At 51.7% G+C, this 16,169-nt stretch overlaps 2 protein-coding genes across 3 annotated transcripts in view; one reads left to right on the forward strand and one right to left on the reverse strand.

Moving 5' to 3' along the window:
- Positions 1-7,089, forward strand: part of DPH3 (diphthamide biosynthesis 3) — a 36,004-nt gene extending 28,915 nt beyond the window's left edge. The window contains exon 4 of the transcript XR_007947660.1: positions 5,803-7,089. The gene's annotated coding sequence lies outside the window, so the exon portion shown is untranslated. The remainder of the gene's footprint in view (positions 1-5,802) is intronic.
- The window catches only part of GALNT15 (polypeptide N-acetylgalactosaminyltransferase 15), a 36,927-nt gene that overhangs the window by 2,781 nt on the left and 17,977 nt on the right, over positions 1-16,169 (reverse strand). The window contains exons 4-9 of one of the 2 annotated variants that reach the window (XM_051961447.1): positions 11,015-11,182; positions 9,705-9,822; positions 9,018-9,212; positions 5,019-5,150; positions 3,281-3,385; positions 1,508-1,654 (exon numbers count right to left, since the gene is read on the reverse strand). In XM_051961447.1, the coding sequence (XP_051817407.1) occupies positions 1,508-1,654; positions 3,281-3,385; positions 5,019-5,150; positions 9,018-9,212; positions 9,705-9,822; positions 11,015-11,182 (865 nt within the window). Of the gene's footprint in view, positions 1-1,507; positions 1,655-3,280; positions 3,386-5,018; positions 5,151-7,168; positions 8,065-9,017; positions 9,213-9,704; positions 9,823-11,014; positions 11,183-16,169 lie in introns of those variants that run through there. The other variant, XM_051961449.1, reaches the window with a different exon arrangement.

Below are 16,169 nucleotides of genomic sequence, written 5' to 3' on the forward strand. Positions count from 1 at the left end.
AGCTATATTGCTTTGTGATCAAAGCGGTGAAAGGACACAATTACACTAACCGTGAACAAAATATGAAATACCATAAACTCTGATTTGGCCTGGTCAGTGTTGTAGTTATTAGAAGATTCTGGTCCAACAAACGAGACACACTGTTCCCCAGCTGGGTATTTTGTCTGCCTTGTCTGGAACTCTGCTTCTTCAGCTCTATCTCCTGGCTTTCTGAGCCCGCCATCTTCTCTTTAGGCCCTGAGTTCTCCCTCTTTTGCAGAGGACTAAAACGTTTCTGAACCCAATTCCTGGGATGACTAAGAAAGCTCTTCAGGATTAGAGAGGGCTCATTATGGATATTGTCATTGATGACATGGTCCTGGTTAATGGAGGTTTCCAGTTAATTAGAGATGCAGATAAGACACGTGCTCTCAACCACCAAAGTACTCTTTCTACTGACATTGTGACATTTTCTCTATTCCTTTCATTCAGCTGATTCAGCCTCCAAAAGGGATTTCTTTATTTCTTGGGAAGCTTAATCAATAATAGCTTATGGGGGGTTGGGGGAGGAGGGGGAGGCAGCTGGATGGCTCAATGTATAGAGCATTGGCCCTGGAGTAGGAGAACCTGAGTCCGAATTTAGCTTCAGAAACTTAATACTTCTTAGCTGTGTGACCCTGGGCAAGTTACTTAACCCCAGTTGCCTCACAATCCCGCCCCCCCCCCAAAAAAAAAAAACAAAAACAATAGCTTATTTTTCTAAGATCCCTGTAATAAATTGATATAGTCTTCTCCAAATTTCCTACTTGTATTTCCTACAAAAAAAAAAAAAATCAGATTCTGCCCTGTGGCTCCTGGCTTCATTCAAGTCCCAGCTAAGATCTGACCTTTAACAAGAAAACTCCGCCTATCCATTCCCCCTCAACCCCCAAGATTAGTGCTTTTTCTCAGAAACTACCTCCGGTTTGCCCTGTATGTGTCTTGTATGTACATAATTGTTTACATATATTCCCCATTATAGAATCTGGCCACTTTGTGGTCGGGGAATGTTTTTTGCCTAATACATAATAAATGCTTAATGAATACCTGTTAAGTTGTTATTATGAAATCATTGCTTGCTTTCTTAATGAGTGATGGAGGGACTGCAGGAAAGAAGAAAATTTGGAACTCAAATTTTCAAAAAATAATAAAAAATAAATAATTTTTAAAGGAAAAAATTAGGAGAAGGAAAATAAGAGCTTATCAGTAGTTATAATGGACTGGTCACTACTATGTAGCTTTCAGAGAGCAACTCAGAAAATAACAACTAGCATTTATTTAGCTATGTACTATGTACTAGACTATGCTCAGCACTTTATAAATATTCTCTTATTTGATCCTCAAAACACTCCTAGGAGGTGAGTGCTAACTTAACCTGTTCTACAAAGAGGGCACGAGATGGTCCCTCCCAAAAGCCCCGAGTGGGCAGAGCCCCCAAGCTAGCCCTCAGCCACATCTCTGCCGGCCTCTGGCCGGGCTGCCCGCGTACCTCCTGGACCTCCCAGTGCTGCCTCTGGAAGGAGCGCGTCTCCTCTGTGCAGTTCTGAAGAGTCACCTGATTTTCTTGGTTCACGTCAAAGCAGAGCCGGGCCTGCTCTCCGCAGCTGATCTGCTTCTTGCCCGTGTACTCCAGGTGCTGCAAGGGAGAGCATGGCCATTAGCAGGGCTGCCACAGTGGAGGCAGCCGGTAGTTCTATACGGCTCCTTTTCCTCTTTGTTTTTTATCTTTTTTTTAAGAGAATGGCTTGCTGGGTCAGGGTGCTGGGTGGTGCAGTGGGTAGAGTGCCGGGCCTTTAGTTAGAGAGACTGAAGTTCAAATCCAGCCTCCAGCACTCACTAGCTGTGTGACCCGGGGCAAGTCAGTTTGCCTCAGTGTCCTCATGTTTAAAATGAGCTGGAGAAGGAAATGGCAACCACTCCAGCATCTTTGCCAAGAAAACCTCATAAAGAGGCAGACATAATTGAAAAACTGCTGGGTTGGAGAAAAGGGAGGGATTGTATACACACACACACACACACACACACACACACATATTTTTAACATAATCTCCAAACCTCTGTTTCCAGGGATGGGATGGCTGGGATTCCATGAAATGCACCTCTATGTGGCTGAAGGCCAGGAGCCCTGAGATGTAGAGCTAGGCAGGACCCCAGTGTTAGTTACCCCAGTTTGCTCACTTTGCAAATGAGGGAACAGGCCCAAATGGGGAGTGCTTGCCAAAGGTCCCATGACAGTCCTAGCATAGCTGCGATTTAGACACTGCAGCCTTGTGAGACCATTGGGTCTTTCTGAACCTCAGTTTCCTCTCCTGTAAAATGGGGATAATACTGACCTCCTGGGGAGGTGGTAAGGGTGAGCACATGCATTGAAGAAGTGCTATGTGGATGTCAGGTTTTACACTCTCATCACCTCTTCGCTGGCTTGCCTGTGGACTAGGAAGAACCCAAATGGTTTAAGTGAATGGAGCCTGGTTAAGAATTGGGAGACCAGGATACACGTGAGAGGCTCACAGTCAGAACCGAAAGGGACTTTGGAGCCCCTCTGGAGCTTCCGTTTCCTGGGGCCCCAAAGAAGTTTAATAGCTCCCTCGTATTGGTGAGAAGTGACCATTGGGCTTTGACCCATGTCCTCTGACTCTGAGCCACAGGTTCATTTCTGTTGTCCCCACTGTCCCCACAGCAGGACTTCCATTTAATAGATGTGTTTTGGGGTGAGTTCTTCACTTCTTAATTGTCTTAATTTGTCCATCTGTAAAAGGGGAATAATTTTCCCAACTTCTATGAGTGGGATGGGGTGGGGATAGTGGAGCAGGAGAGTAGCTGTGAGGATTAAACAAGGCAGTGTTTCTGAAGGGGTTTTTGTAGCTCACCACAGTTCAATTCACATGAAAGATGTCATTGTTATTATTGGTGCCGGAGCCCTGACAAGTGAAGAATGTCTGCCCTTGGGGCACAGCAGGGGACAAGTCAGTCCTTATAGTGGGAGATGGGGGGCAGATTTCGGCCTGCATTGAAGCACCAGGACTCTGGGTGTGTAGGCGGAAGTGAGGACACATGGAAAGAGAGAAGCCATGGCGGGAGAATGAGCCCCGTTGTCAGAGATCCTCAGCTGAATCCCTCTGGCTCACCTGCCTTTATTCAGCTTTAAAATAAGGGCCCCAAAGAGCTGTGTCCCATGATCTGCAGTAAATGACGGGGCACCAACGGGGAGGTTCCGTCACTCGGCCATTGGCCGATCCAGATGAAACCGTGGCCCCCTTACCTGCTGCTGCCAGCTGTCACTGCAGGGAGAGAGTGTCACCAGGCCTCCTCCAAGTGCCCCTCCAGATGCACAGTCTGCACAGGAGCCAACGCCAGAGTTGTAGAGCTGAAAAGTGGAAATGACATCCAAGTCAATAATGACCCAGAAACCCTCTGCCGTGGACTTCGCCTCCCTCGTTCTGGGCAGATTCTGGGGTACAAAATCCAGTTCACAAGCACAAGCACCTGGGGTCCCAGAGCACAGAGTAGCTGACTGCATGGGCTCTCCCCTTCATGGACAGGGCTCATGGATGATTAAGATAAACATTAAGCAACAGAATCCGAATGTGGTGAGTTTTTGTTGGCCACCCCGAGGACATTGGAAAAATGATTCTGTATCAGTGGCAGGACTTTCTGATTGCATATAGCATTCTTCTACTTGTATCATGCTCCAGAACGCTGCACAACAAAAACTTTACAGTGAAACCCCCAGGAAAATGAAAGAGATGGGTCTAGCCATCCACATTCCTAAGCAAAGTGGATGAAAAGTGCACGTTGCTCAGATTATGATGTTTAGCTGAATCAGGCAGCCCATGCATTTAGCCTGATTATGCTCTGGATGCCCACCCAGTCTTGGACAGTCAACACATATAGGAAATAAGTCAACCCACAGTTAAGGGAGAAAAATAAAACAGTGATTATGTTGTGCTGTGACTGGCAAGTTGCACAAGCTTTCAAGAATTCTAGGTTGCTCCCTTATTGGGTCAGAAATCTACCTTTTCACATTAATATTTTGATGATTCAAATGGCCTCAAGTCAAGTAAGAAGACTATCTTTGAAATATCTACTATTGCCCGGCATTGGGAAACCAGAGACAAAAATGAAAGCTATAAATCATGAACACGAGTATTTCAGGAGAATTCAAATGATAAGTAACCAAAAGAAATAGAAAGAAGCATGATAAGTGTAAATTGGCTACATCACGTTACTTGCCTGCTAACAATTATGTAAAAGACACAGAAGGCTATGGAGAGCCAGAAAGAGGCACACCTTGCAGGTAGTGAGAATGACAGGCAATTGATGTTGGTCCTGTTACGTAGTACTCCTGCGTAACCAAGAGCAGAACAAAACAGAGGAAAGTCTCTGAGTGTTAGGTGACATGGTGAGGATGGACTTGTGAAAGACGCAGACATAGAACCACATCAAGTGGAAGGGCTTGGAGAGGCTTCCTTCTGAACTTGCTGTGGGAGCCCTGCTTCAGTTAAAGCACCGAGCCCCCAGAGTAGCCAGGATGGAGACAGAGTTCTGGGAAAGCTCTCTAGTGTAGTTCTAGGAATCAGAAGAAAGGCCTTTCAGATGCCCTCTAGTCCCCTGGCTCAGAATTGTGTGATTGCAGACCAATAGAAACATAGTGGTTCTGTTCAGCTCTTGCCTCCGGAAGCTTGCTCTCCCTCTCCTTTTGGAGCACTTCACTCTCTCCAAGCCTCTTTTCAAAGACTGCCTCTTGTAAGAGGCCTTTCCTCATTCTCTCAGTGGTCAGTCACTTCCCCTTTCCATAGTGTGTGTATTGTTTCCTGTTGCATCCTGTTTTTTGTGTATCCACAAACACATCTCCCCCTAATAGATTGTAAAGTCCTTGAGAGTAGAGATTGCTTCATTTTTTGATTTTGTGTCTCCGGTACTTGGCAGTCACTTAGTAACTGAAGGATGAATGGACAGATTTCACTTGTCCTTCCTCCTTCCCTGGGATCAGTTCTTACCTTTCCGGAGAATCCTGGCTTGTGTTCAGAAGGGTATAACTCTGGAGAGAGGTTGGCTAGAAACCAGTGGAAGGTCCTACAACCCAACCTTTTCTTCAGCTGAAGCCGTTCGCTGCAGTCCTGTTTCTCAGCCTGGAGGGGAAACACAGGAAGCCAAGTTAGTGCCAGAGGAATAGCATAGCCGGGGAAAGGCCGAGTTCTCGGTCTGGCTGTTCTTTGTATCCCTGGTGTTTACTGCAGAGCCTGGCGCGTAGCAGATGCTAAGTAATTGTTGGCTTGCAGAATAATCGAGTAGTTCAGGGCCACTTTGAGAATGCCCGATATATCCTGAAACTAGGCTTTTAAAAAAGGGAGTGAGCCAGAGGCGGGAATGAGATCTGAGACAAACCCCGGCAAGTCAAGGGAATCATGGGAATCAGCAGCAAGTAGTGGGGCCTTGGGAAGGGCAAGTCCTGGACCTCAGCAAGAGCTCCTGAACCAGGTGGGACTGGGATCAGGGGCCTGCCTTGGCTGGCATTGTAGGGACTGCAGTGATCCAGGGAAAGGAGATAAACTCTGGGCCCTCTGCAAGGGCTGAGTTCTTTCCCTTTTGGAGAATCCCAAACGAAGCTGATATATGGAGTTAGAAGCAGGGTTAGGGCTAGATACGGAATCAGGTACCAACCCCTGGGGAACCCGAGGCCCAGCAGAAAGGAGGATGTCTCCCTGGGGGTCTGGCCATGTCTGCTGGCTACCTAGCCAACATGCTTGCAGGGAGCTGAGGCCCTTCTCCCTTTTTCTTCAGGGACATGGAGGGTTGGGGACCCATCCAGAAAGAGGCCTCCAAGGCTGAAGCCATAAAATAAATCCAGAGCCGCAGCCCTGGCCCTGGCTCCTCCTGCTGCTCCTCCTGGCAACGAGGATGAGGACAAACATCCAGCGCTGAGTTCCGTGGGGAAAGAGAGCAAGATCAGAAGGGCAGCAGGAGGGGGCAGGAAGGCCCCCAGAGCCCGGTGTTCAGATGCATTCTTCCTCCTGGCCAGCAGGGGGCTCCCTTCACCTTGAGAATGAATGCGCGAGATTGCAGAAAGGAAACTAACGTGACCGTCTCAGGACTGTCCGGCTTCGCGCAGGTGAAAGAGAAAGAGCCTCCTGAGGAGAAGGGGAGGCTGCCCAGGGAGACCGCCCTGCCCCGGGGCTTTCCCACGGCTCCCGCGTGCCCAGAGCCTCCTCCGAGCGGCCCGGAGGGGACGGACGGCCCCGAGGCTGGCGGGGCCGGGGAGGGGGCGGGGCAGCTTGGTTATCTGGGTCTGGGCGGGAGGGACGCGTGGCCCAGAGGCTGGGGCGGCCCTGGGGGGTGGGGGATGGGGGGGGGGGAAGCGCAGTGGGAGGGCCTGGCTTCAGATTCTGCCACAGACCCAAGCTCGGTCCCGGGGCCTGAAGGGAGGGGGTTGAATGAAATGCGCTCCACGATCCTCGCTTGAGCCAGCGGCGAGTGGTTCATTTCCGGGGGGGGAGGCGGGGGTGGGTGAGGGTCTCATTGCTCTGGAGAGCTCCAGGTGTCCGAATCTGTCTCCCAGTGCAGCTTAGAGCTTCGTGGGGCCCGCGGAAAGTGGCTTCGCTCAGGGGGCACCCGAACCCGAGTCTTCCGGTCTCTCGGCCCAGGACCTCCCTGAGATTCTCACCAGAAGCCGGCTCCAACTGCCAGTTCTGCGAACGGCGAGCTGTGTGGCTTTGGGCAGTCCCTTTGTCTCTTAAAGTGTCAGATCCACTCCACAGAATTTCCAGTCCCTCTATTTCTGTCCGCCTGCACTTTTTTGTGAAGGAAATACTTCACAGGCTAATGCTACACTATTTCAGAGTCCGATTCTCTTTGTGCAGCAAAATAACTGTGTGGACATGTATACTTATATTATATTTAACTTATACTGCAACATATTTAACATGTATTGGTCAACCTGCCATCTGGGGGAGGGGATGGGGGAAGGAGGGGAAAAATTGGAACAAAAGGATTTGCAATTGTCAATGCTGAAAAATTACCCACGCATATAACTTGGAAATAAAAAGCTATAATAAAAAAAAATGCCAGGTCCTTGGTCCCCTCATGTTCTGGGCAAGGCTCTGGTGGGTGATCTCTGAAATCCCCTGCGGCTGCTTCTGTCCCTGGGAGGGGGGGGGGAGGGGGCAGGAGAGCAACATGGTGGGGCAGAGCAGAAACCAAGAGAAGCCCTTTGACCAAGCAGCCTTGGAAGAGTCGGCAGTGGATTTCCCTAAAGCGGGCCAGTCTGGCTGCAAGGATCGGGGCCCTCCTCCCAATCCCCCCTCCCACAGCCGGTTTCTGACCAGAAGCCCTTCATGTCAGTCACCAGGGCGCCCTCTCCCCCCAAGGCTGAGGGAAGCATGGGCACTTTTATAAATTATTTAAGTGATAATGCGTGGCAAGCCGATGCCAACCTCCTGGGTTTGCCAGAGGCATGTCATCTCAGCCTGTCTGGCTCAGCAGTAACACTCGGGTGCCTGAAGGAAAAACTCCCAAACCCGGAAGAAGAGTCCGGGCCAGAATCCTGCCCACAACCCGGGTGTCTGGCAGGCTAGCCTGCTCATGCCCTCTGAGCCCCAAGAACAAACACTGTACTTCCTTACCCTGAGCCGGCAGCGGGCAAAAAAAGGTGTTACTGATCAGCAGCTAGGGAACTGAGTGGAAACAGCCCTGGGCTAACGTTTAGAGACCAGGGTTTGAATCCTACTCTCTTGGCAACCCATAACTAGGGTGGGGCCACTGGTGTTTTGGCCCAGAGCACAGAATTTTGAAGGCTCTGAAAACAGAAGCAGGATAGAAGAAACCACGGAATTTAGCATCTACTTTGTTTTGTTTTGGTTCAGTGGTTCAGTAGTTCGAGGGGTGTAGGGGGCCTCCTTATTCTGCCAATTCGGGCTGGTAGCAATTGTGCAACTTAGAGTCCCCAAGGTCAGTGGGAGGGGAAGTGACTTGCCCAGTGTCACAGTCAGAATGGGCCATCCTGGCTCGGAGACAGCTCCATCCGCTGCGCCACGTGCCTCTCAGGATCTAGGTGGCCGGAGCAATTTGCTATAATATGAAGCCCCATGGGACCTGCTCTCTCTCCTTCACAACTGGACCCCGAGTGAGCTCTTATTCTCTCCTATCCCTGACCTCCCCAGGGGTCTTTCGGGTTTCTGAGCCTCACCCCTCAGCACAATGAGAGGCACCTTTTGGGTGGGCTTGCCCAGATTTCAGAAACTTCTAATGACAGCCAGGCTCTGGCCCCATGGGCCTGGCATATAGTAGGTGCTTAATAAATGCTCATTGACCAACATTTACTGGCTCAGTGACCACCAGCAAGTCACAAAGACTCAATGAGATTCGGTCTCCTTGTTATAAAATGGAGATATTATTATCCGTACTATTTATTGCTCAAGGTTGTTACAGGATGCTGTAAATCTTAATGGCCACATAAACGTGAATTATTGCCGCAGCGGCTTTGCTATCCCGGCTGAATGGCCAGCATTTTAGGTATCCAAGCAGAGCCGATTAGAGATCTGAGTGCTTCACTTTTTCTTTTTATTCCTGGCACGGAAGTGTTTTTAGTAAATGCTTTCTGACTGATTGCTTTATTGATGGAGGAGCTCACTCCCAGGCCGGCTGTTTCTGTGGAAATTCTCTCCTTGAGTGGGAAGTTGAACTAGGGAACTGACTCTTAAAGGCAGGATGAGAAACAATGTGTGCTTGGGGAAGAGTCAGAAAGAGCAGAGTCTCACCTCTGCCCTGCTCCCGGTGTGACTTCCTTGTCCCCCCAGGTTTTATGTGCGGAGGACAGCAGGGTCCTGGTGACCCTCTTGAGGCCTGAGATCCCACGACATCCCAAACGAAGGCAGTAGGGTATCTGCGGCTCCCCTCCCCACTCCCTGACTCCCTCCCTTCCTGGCCCCTTTCTGCAGCTGGGGAGTTGGGGATGAGAAGCAGCCCGGCAGGGCCCAGTGCAGGAGGGCCGCTTTCCTTACCTGGCTCAGAGAGAAGGCCTTAGGGCTGTGCTGGTAGAAGGTGTCCTTGAAAGAGCCCAGCCAGGTCTCCACGATCCGGATCTTGTTCTTCAGGGCCCCTTCCTGCTCAGGGGAGGTGCTGGGGGGCTGGTTGCGGTAGACGTGCCCCACTCGGGAGCAGGGGAGGATTTCCACAGAGCCCCCGCAGAGCCAAACCTGCCATCCAGGCAAAAGCAAGAAAAAAGGGAGGTTCTTGTAGGTTCCCTCTCCAAGGGTCAAAAACCATAAACATCCCCAGAGAAAGGAGGGAAGTTGGAGTCTTTAGACCAGAGCTGAACTTTCCAAACTGGAGGGTGTGTGTGTGTGTGTGTGTGTGTGTGTGTGTGTGTATGTGTGTGTGCGTGGGGAGGAGTGTGTGAGAGAGAGAGAGTGTGTGTGTGTGTGTGTGTGAGTGTGTGTGTGAGTGTGTAAGCACATGTGGGGGGGCAGTCTGCTCTGTACTCTGCCCTCTCGGAGGCCCTGGCCACAGGCAGGGTGTGCTCATGGAGGGAGTAGAGGGGCCTGGCAGGTCCTTAGATGGCCAGTTTTCTACCTCTGGGCCCCCTGTGTTTCAGACCCCCACCCCCACCCCAAACCTCAGTGAAAACCCAGAGATGTATGTGCGGTCTGGCTGGGAGTCTGGCTGGGGGCCCAGCCTGTGCCACTTACCCGTATGGACAGCTCCAGGTTTTCACTGCCCCAGATGGACATGAGAGAATCATACGCTCCAGTGTTTTGAAAGTAATGGCGGTCGATGGCCACGACTCCGCCCGGCACCACAGGGCTCCTGCAGAGGGTGAGAGGGCGGTTATTTCAGGGCGAGCTCGGCCACTTTGTGGGTTAGAAAGCCTCGTCCCCCCGTTCAGTAAGCTTGGACTAGGGGTGGACAGCAGCCGGGGCTGCTCGGCTTTGGGGAAGTCAAGCTTCCGAGCCCTTTGCTCTGAATTCTCCAGCACTCCCAGGGGACCGTGCTGCATCTTCTCCTGCCTCTATTGAAGGAATCACTGTGGGTCCTTCCAGTCCTGAGCTCTCCCCTCTCGGGCTGTGTGAATGGCCCCAGCCAGCCGGAGCCAAGCCCCTCGGAGCTTGTCTGGGCCTCCCGGTGCTCTCAGGGCTGGCTCGGGTTCCGCTGTTGCACCCTCCAGGGGCTCCCAGAAACTGTTCTGTTGCACATGTCGCATTTCCAACCAAACCAGTTGGAGAATGACAAACAATTATTTATTCTCCATTTATCGATTGAAAATCACCTGTTCTTTGTTCTGTCTCCTGCCCCATCTAACTTCCTACCTGTCTGTTTTGTATCTGCCATCTACGTGTCTTTGTTTTCTGTCTACATCTGCTCTCTATATCATCACCTAGTGCACACAGTAGGTGGTCGGTAAGGGCTTGTGGAGGTGCAGTGAAAGTGTATAAAAAGGTCCTGGGTGGGAAGACCCATCAGCCAACGGTGGGTCTCTCTCTGTGATCTCCTTCCCCTCTGGGCTCCCAAAGCTAGAAGGAATACTGGCGGTCACAGTCCAGAGAGGGAACCTAGCTGGCTGTGAGATCTGGGGCTCAAAGCCAGGTCCCTTTGTTTTCAATCTAGGTCTAGACGAAACTGGGAAGGAACCGATTTTGTTCCCAGCTACGGACCCTCCCAGGGGCTCGGAAGAGAGAGGGACGGCTAGATGGCAGAATGGATAGGAGCCAGGAGGGCCTGAGTTCAGATCCAGCCTCAGACACTTTACTAGCTGTGTGACTGGGCAAGTCTTGCCCCTGCCTGACCCCAAAGCCCTCCGTATAAAGCTTGGCAAAGGTCAGGGGGGTAGCACGTGACTGGCAATTTGGCTGCCATTCCGCACCATTATCTAGAAGGGGGCTTGAGTGCAGAAAGATAAAAAGGGGGCCGGCATGACCCTTTTGGGTTCACACTGGGTGCTCCCAGCAGATGCTGATGCTATAAAGACAAGAACAGAGAATGCTGGGAAAGCACATTTTACCTGATGGGACTGATGGGAGACTGGCGCACCTTCCTCTCCTGCTCTGGCAAAGGTTTCCAGTGGAAATTTAATTCCCAGTCAAATACTCCTCGCTGCAACTCCACGGAGTGATAATATTGAAAATTCTTCCAGTCTATGACATCAATGATAGGAGACACCACTCGACTCCTAAAGAGAACCATTCAGTGAGGGTAAGAACGATCCTGGACAGTGAAAACCTCGTGGGGGGGAGGGTGCCCGTGACTGAGTGTAGGAAGAAGGGATCTCCAGGCTCCCCTTACCCAACTTGCTCTGAACAGGAACTGCCCCCTCAGCAGCCAGAAGGGGGTCAGTCCCCCTGCCTCTAGTCGGCAAGGGGGAGCTCCCTACTTCCCCAAGTGCTCCCCTCATTTGTAGGTGGGTCTGATGGTTGGGAAAATTGTCCTGCATCGGATAGAAATCTGCCTCCTTCCAAGTCCTCCCAGCTCCCAGCTTTGGCATCAGGATCTCAGAAAATCCATCACAAAGTTGGACTAGAGGCCTCTGAGGACCCTGTGGGTCCTAAATCTGGGAATCTGGCAAGTCCACACACATGCACAGGTGTTTCCTGTCCCAAGAGAATGTAAGCTCCTTGAGGGCAGGAATTCCCCAGTGTCTAGCAGAATAATAAATATGATCATTGCTTATTGGTTGATTATCATAGAGGGATTATCTCCATTTTACAGGCGGAGAAACTGAGCCCGAGTTGGGCAGCGGGTCCCTGACAGAGCTGTTCCCAGAAGCCCCTTGTTTCCTGACATCCCTAATCCCTGCTCCTGTTAGTCCTTAGGAAGCTCAAATCTGCTCCTGAGCTATCATGTGACCACATCTCTCTTTTCTGAGACCATAGACGTGGGGTGAATATAAAGAGAGAGTGGAAGAAAGGGATCATTTTATAAAGGCCCAGTATAACAAGCACACAAGGGGAGTTGGAGCCCCCACAGGCACCGGACTGCCTGCTCCGCTGCCATCAGCTCTCATGCTTTTTTTTTTTTTGAGCATTCAGGGTTAAGTGACTTGCCCAGGGTCACACAGCTAGGAAGTGCCGTGTCTGAGGCTGGATTCGAACTCAGCCCTCTTGACTCCAGACCCCAGGGTGCCCCCCTAGCCACCCCCACAGCCACATTATTCTATGGAGATTCCGTGACAAATCACAATGATAATAACAACCAGGATTCATGTGGCTCCTGCAGATTTGCCAGCACCGGACAAACACTGTCCCCTTTGATCCTCACAACTTGGCAGGGGCAGCTTTGAGCTAGGCCGTGATGACCCGACTCTAACCCTAAATGCCCTTCACAGTGGAATTCTGGGGGGTCGGTCCCCACGATTTCTGCTCCTGCCCCTATTCTCTTCTATCCCAAGGGTTCTGCACATCTCAGTGACACGACGAATGGGGGGAGGGGGAGGAAACTTCCCCTCCCGCGGCTGGCAGCTAACCCGGGGGGCTTGGAGCTCCTCCTTCCCTGTCCCGATCTCATTTTACAAACCCCGTCAGTTTGCTAACTGCTCAGGCCCACTCCTATGACCCGAGGTAATTGAGGCCCAAAGCCAAGGGTCAGCCGAGACCCCGAGTGGTGGCGCCTGAAACGGAGCCCAGGCCTGGGAAGCCGGCCCATTGTGTGCTTACTCTGAGACCCATTTCGCTACCCTCCGTCCCTGGGGACCGGAGGCGGGCAGTCACAGGGAGAGGCCGTGAGGGGCGTCAGGTTGTCTCTGCCAGTGAAGATGAGTCGGGAAGTTGGCGGTAATGAGGGCGTCGGGATCCAAGGCCTTTGGGGACCTTCCCCCCTTGCCTTAGAAGTGGCCCCCCATGGAGAGGGAGCAGAAGCGGCTTCCTCTCACTACAGTCTTGGGGGGCCAGGAGAACCTTACATCTTGGAGGGGATGGAAAGGGCAGCGGCCCCCAGTCTCTCTCTCTGTCTGCTCTGCCTCAGGTGCCGGCTCCGGTGGATTCTCCAGTGGAGTTTTCCCATCCTCCTTTCTCTTCTCACTACCAGAGGCACCTTTTCTCACCTGGACACCTCCATAGCTTCCTCAGTGTCCTCCCGACTGCGTCTTAAATGGGCTGACAGGGTTTGCTTGTTTAGGAGAGGGAAGGGCATAGAGTTAATCTGACCTGATCCCTTTATCTTACAGTTGGGGAAAGTGAGTCCCAGAGCCCGAGGTCACAGCGGAGAAGTAGCAGAATAAAAATCTGGCCCCAGACTTCTGACTTTAGACTTGCTCCATGTTTCTCCTTCCTCATCCTGCTTTCCGAGGCCTCCTCCTAATAAACAGGTGCTACCAAATGCTCGGCTACGGCGGCGGCTCCCTCGTATCGACTAAATAAAACGCACGTGGCTTAGCTTGGACTCAGCAGCCCTTCTGGACCCAGCCCACATGTCCGGGCGTGGGGCGGCATCCTCTGTCCTTCAGCCCAACTGGTGACTAACCACTTCTGAATGTCGTTTCCTTCTCTCCCGGATACCTGGATTTCCCAGCTCCACGAGCATTTATTAAACACTTGTTTCAACGAAAGTGCGAGGCAACGGAGACACAAGAACAGCATGAAAGAAATGAAATTGTTTCTTCTCTTGAGGAGCTCCCATTCTACTGGGGGAAAATGACAGGGAAATAAAACCAAAGGGAAGAGTTTGGGATTGGGGAAAAGGAGTATGTCCACTGAGAAATCGGGAAAGGCCTTCGGGGAGATCTGGCTTTTGAGTGTCCTGTTGGGAGGAGCGAAGTGGAAGAGGGAAAGGAGGCAGACTTGGAGGCGGGGGGACAGCCTGGGCCGGCCCCGGCCACCAGTGACCCGCATCGTGGGCGCCGGGAGGGATTGGGCACGTACAGAAGGTTCTGTTTCTTGCACATAAGGGGCTATGGATGACCTATTCGTTGGGTGAGTCTGTCTGTCCATATAAATATATGTAACGGGCACACATACACTCACACACACTCACAAAGTGAGTTTATAAATGTGTGTGTGTGGTGTAGACGGCGCAGATTGATGATGAGGATGTGTCCAGGATAGACTAGGGAGAAGAAATCAAGCCAGATCCATTTGGGAAACTCCCAAACTGGTCCCCGGGGCCAAACCTCATCCTCTTAATAAAAGTGTCTTCTTGAAGGTGCTGTGTTATTACATACCTTGGAGTAACCCAGTCTCTAAAGCATGAAAGCTGTGGCCGACCTGAGGGCCCCCCGTGGTGGCTCTTGGGATAGCTCCTCGGTGGCCAGGGCTGGTTTGTACCCAGCCTCCCTCCTCCCCCCCCCCCCCCCCCCCACTGGTGGTTCCATTTTCAGTGTGAGCTGTTATTTACACCTGGAGAATCAACGAGCCCTGCAAAGGGCTTGATTTATTATGCAGTCGATTATCTATTCCAGAGGTTTCCAACTCCCAGCAGGCTTTCCCACTGCAGCCTGAACCAGATCCATGTGCCATTGGGAAATTTGAAAAATATATAATACAATATAGATATTATTGTGTGGTTTTCTGAGTCAGTATATGACCTGCAGGGATCCATTCTGAGTTTGCCACTCCTGCTCTAGATATAAGGAAGTGATGGAGAAAAATGTTCTTAATGCAGATTAAACTTTCAAGTGTCTCATGTGCATCCCCTTCCCCTCCCCTCCCCAGACTGGCTGTTAAACATCTACCAGCACATCCCTGGATAGTGTCCAGATGAGAAAAGATCAGCTAACATATCCAACATATAAAGGACTGCTTGCCATCTAGGGGAGGGGGTGGAGGGAGGGAGGGGGAAAAAAAATCGGAAAAGAAACGAGTGCAAGGAATAATGTTGTCATTATAAAGTAATCATTAAATAAAAAAAAAAAGAAAGAAAGAAAAGATCAGCTAAACCGGGAATCAGAGGAAAGGCTGCCCTGGAGCCACTGAATGGGAAGTGAGCCGGCCGTGGCTGCCGGCTTTCTGGGCAGATGGTTTTGGAGAAGATCCCCAAGGTCCCTCCCAGATGCTTCTCAGACCCCCCAAACCCCTCCCAGATGTTTTCTGACCCCCCAAGGCCCCTCCCAGATGTTTCTCAGATCTCCCAAAGTCCCTCTCAGTTATTTCTCTGACCCCCAAGACTCCTCCCAGATGTTTCTCTGACCCCCAAGGCCCCTCCCAGATGTTTCTTAGACCCCCCCAAGATCCCTCCCACTTGTTTCTCAGACCCCCAAGACTCCTCCCAGATGTTTCTCTGACCTTCAAGGCCCCTCCCAGATGTTTCTCAGACCTCCCAAGGTCACTTTCAGTTATTTCTCTGACCCCCAAGATCCTTCCCAGATGTTTCTCAGGCCCCTAAGGCCCCTCCCAGATATTTCTTAGACTCCTAAAATCCCTCTCTGATGTTTCTCAAACCTCCCAATGCCCCTCTCAGATGTTTCTTAGAACCCAGAGATCTCTCCCACTTGTTTCTCAGACACCCAGGACCCCTCCCAGATGTTTCTCAGGCCCCGAGGTCCCTCCCAGATATTTCTCTGACCTCCAAGGTCCCTCCCAAATCTAAATCTAAGATTCTCCGATCTGCATGGTCTCATGGTCCCTCTCATCTCTACCGCAGCGTCTGACCCCTCTGCTTCTCTCCAGCAGTGTCTGTCCAGCGGGCCTTAGCAAATGCCCGATTCCACAAAGGAAGCGGCTTCTCCCCCTACCTGCCCCCTCCCCCGCGACCTGCCCCCTTCTCCCACCTTTCCCCACCTTAGATTCCCAAGGCAGGATCTGAATGGGGCGGCCTTCAGGACACGGGGAGCGGCCTTTCCCTTTGGAAACCCCCTTATCTTTGTTCCGTTACGAGCAGAGCTCTTTCCAAAGCGTCCTTGGCAGACGCAGCAGCTCCCCGGCCTTGGGAGTTCGATCCTCCCGGCAGCATCTCCGGTGCCGGCCTGCAGCCGTGGCAGCCCCGGCACCCCTGTGGCTGAGGAAGGGACTCCTGGCCCACAAGCATAGAGAGCCGCGGGCTTAGTGTTCAGTCCTCACAACAGCAGGACACAGGCTCTGTGGAGCCCATTTTCCAGGTAGGGAAAGTGTTCCGTGACTTGCCCACACTGGTCAGAGCCGGGGCGCCCCTCGGGCCAACAGCAGAGCCGGCGCCCCCCGCCGAGTGCCGCTCCTCCCGAGGTATACAGAGCCCTGTGGCAGCAGGGACGT

The sequence above is a fragment of the Antechinus flavipes genome, chromosome 5 (assembly GCF_016432865.1).
Source record: "Antechinus flavipes isolate AdamAnt ecotype Samford, QLD, Australia chromosome 5, AdamAnt_v2, whole genome shotgun sequence".
NCBI lineage: Eukaryota > Metazoa > Chordata > Mammalia > Dasyuromorphia > Dasyuridae > Antechinus > Antechinus flavipes.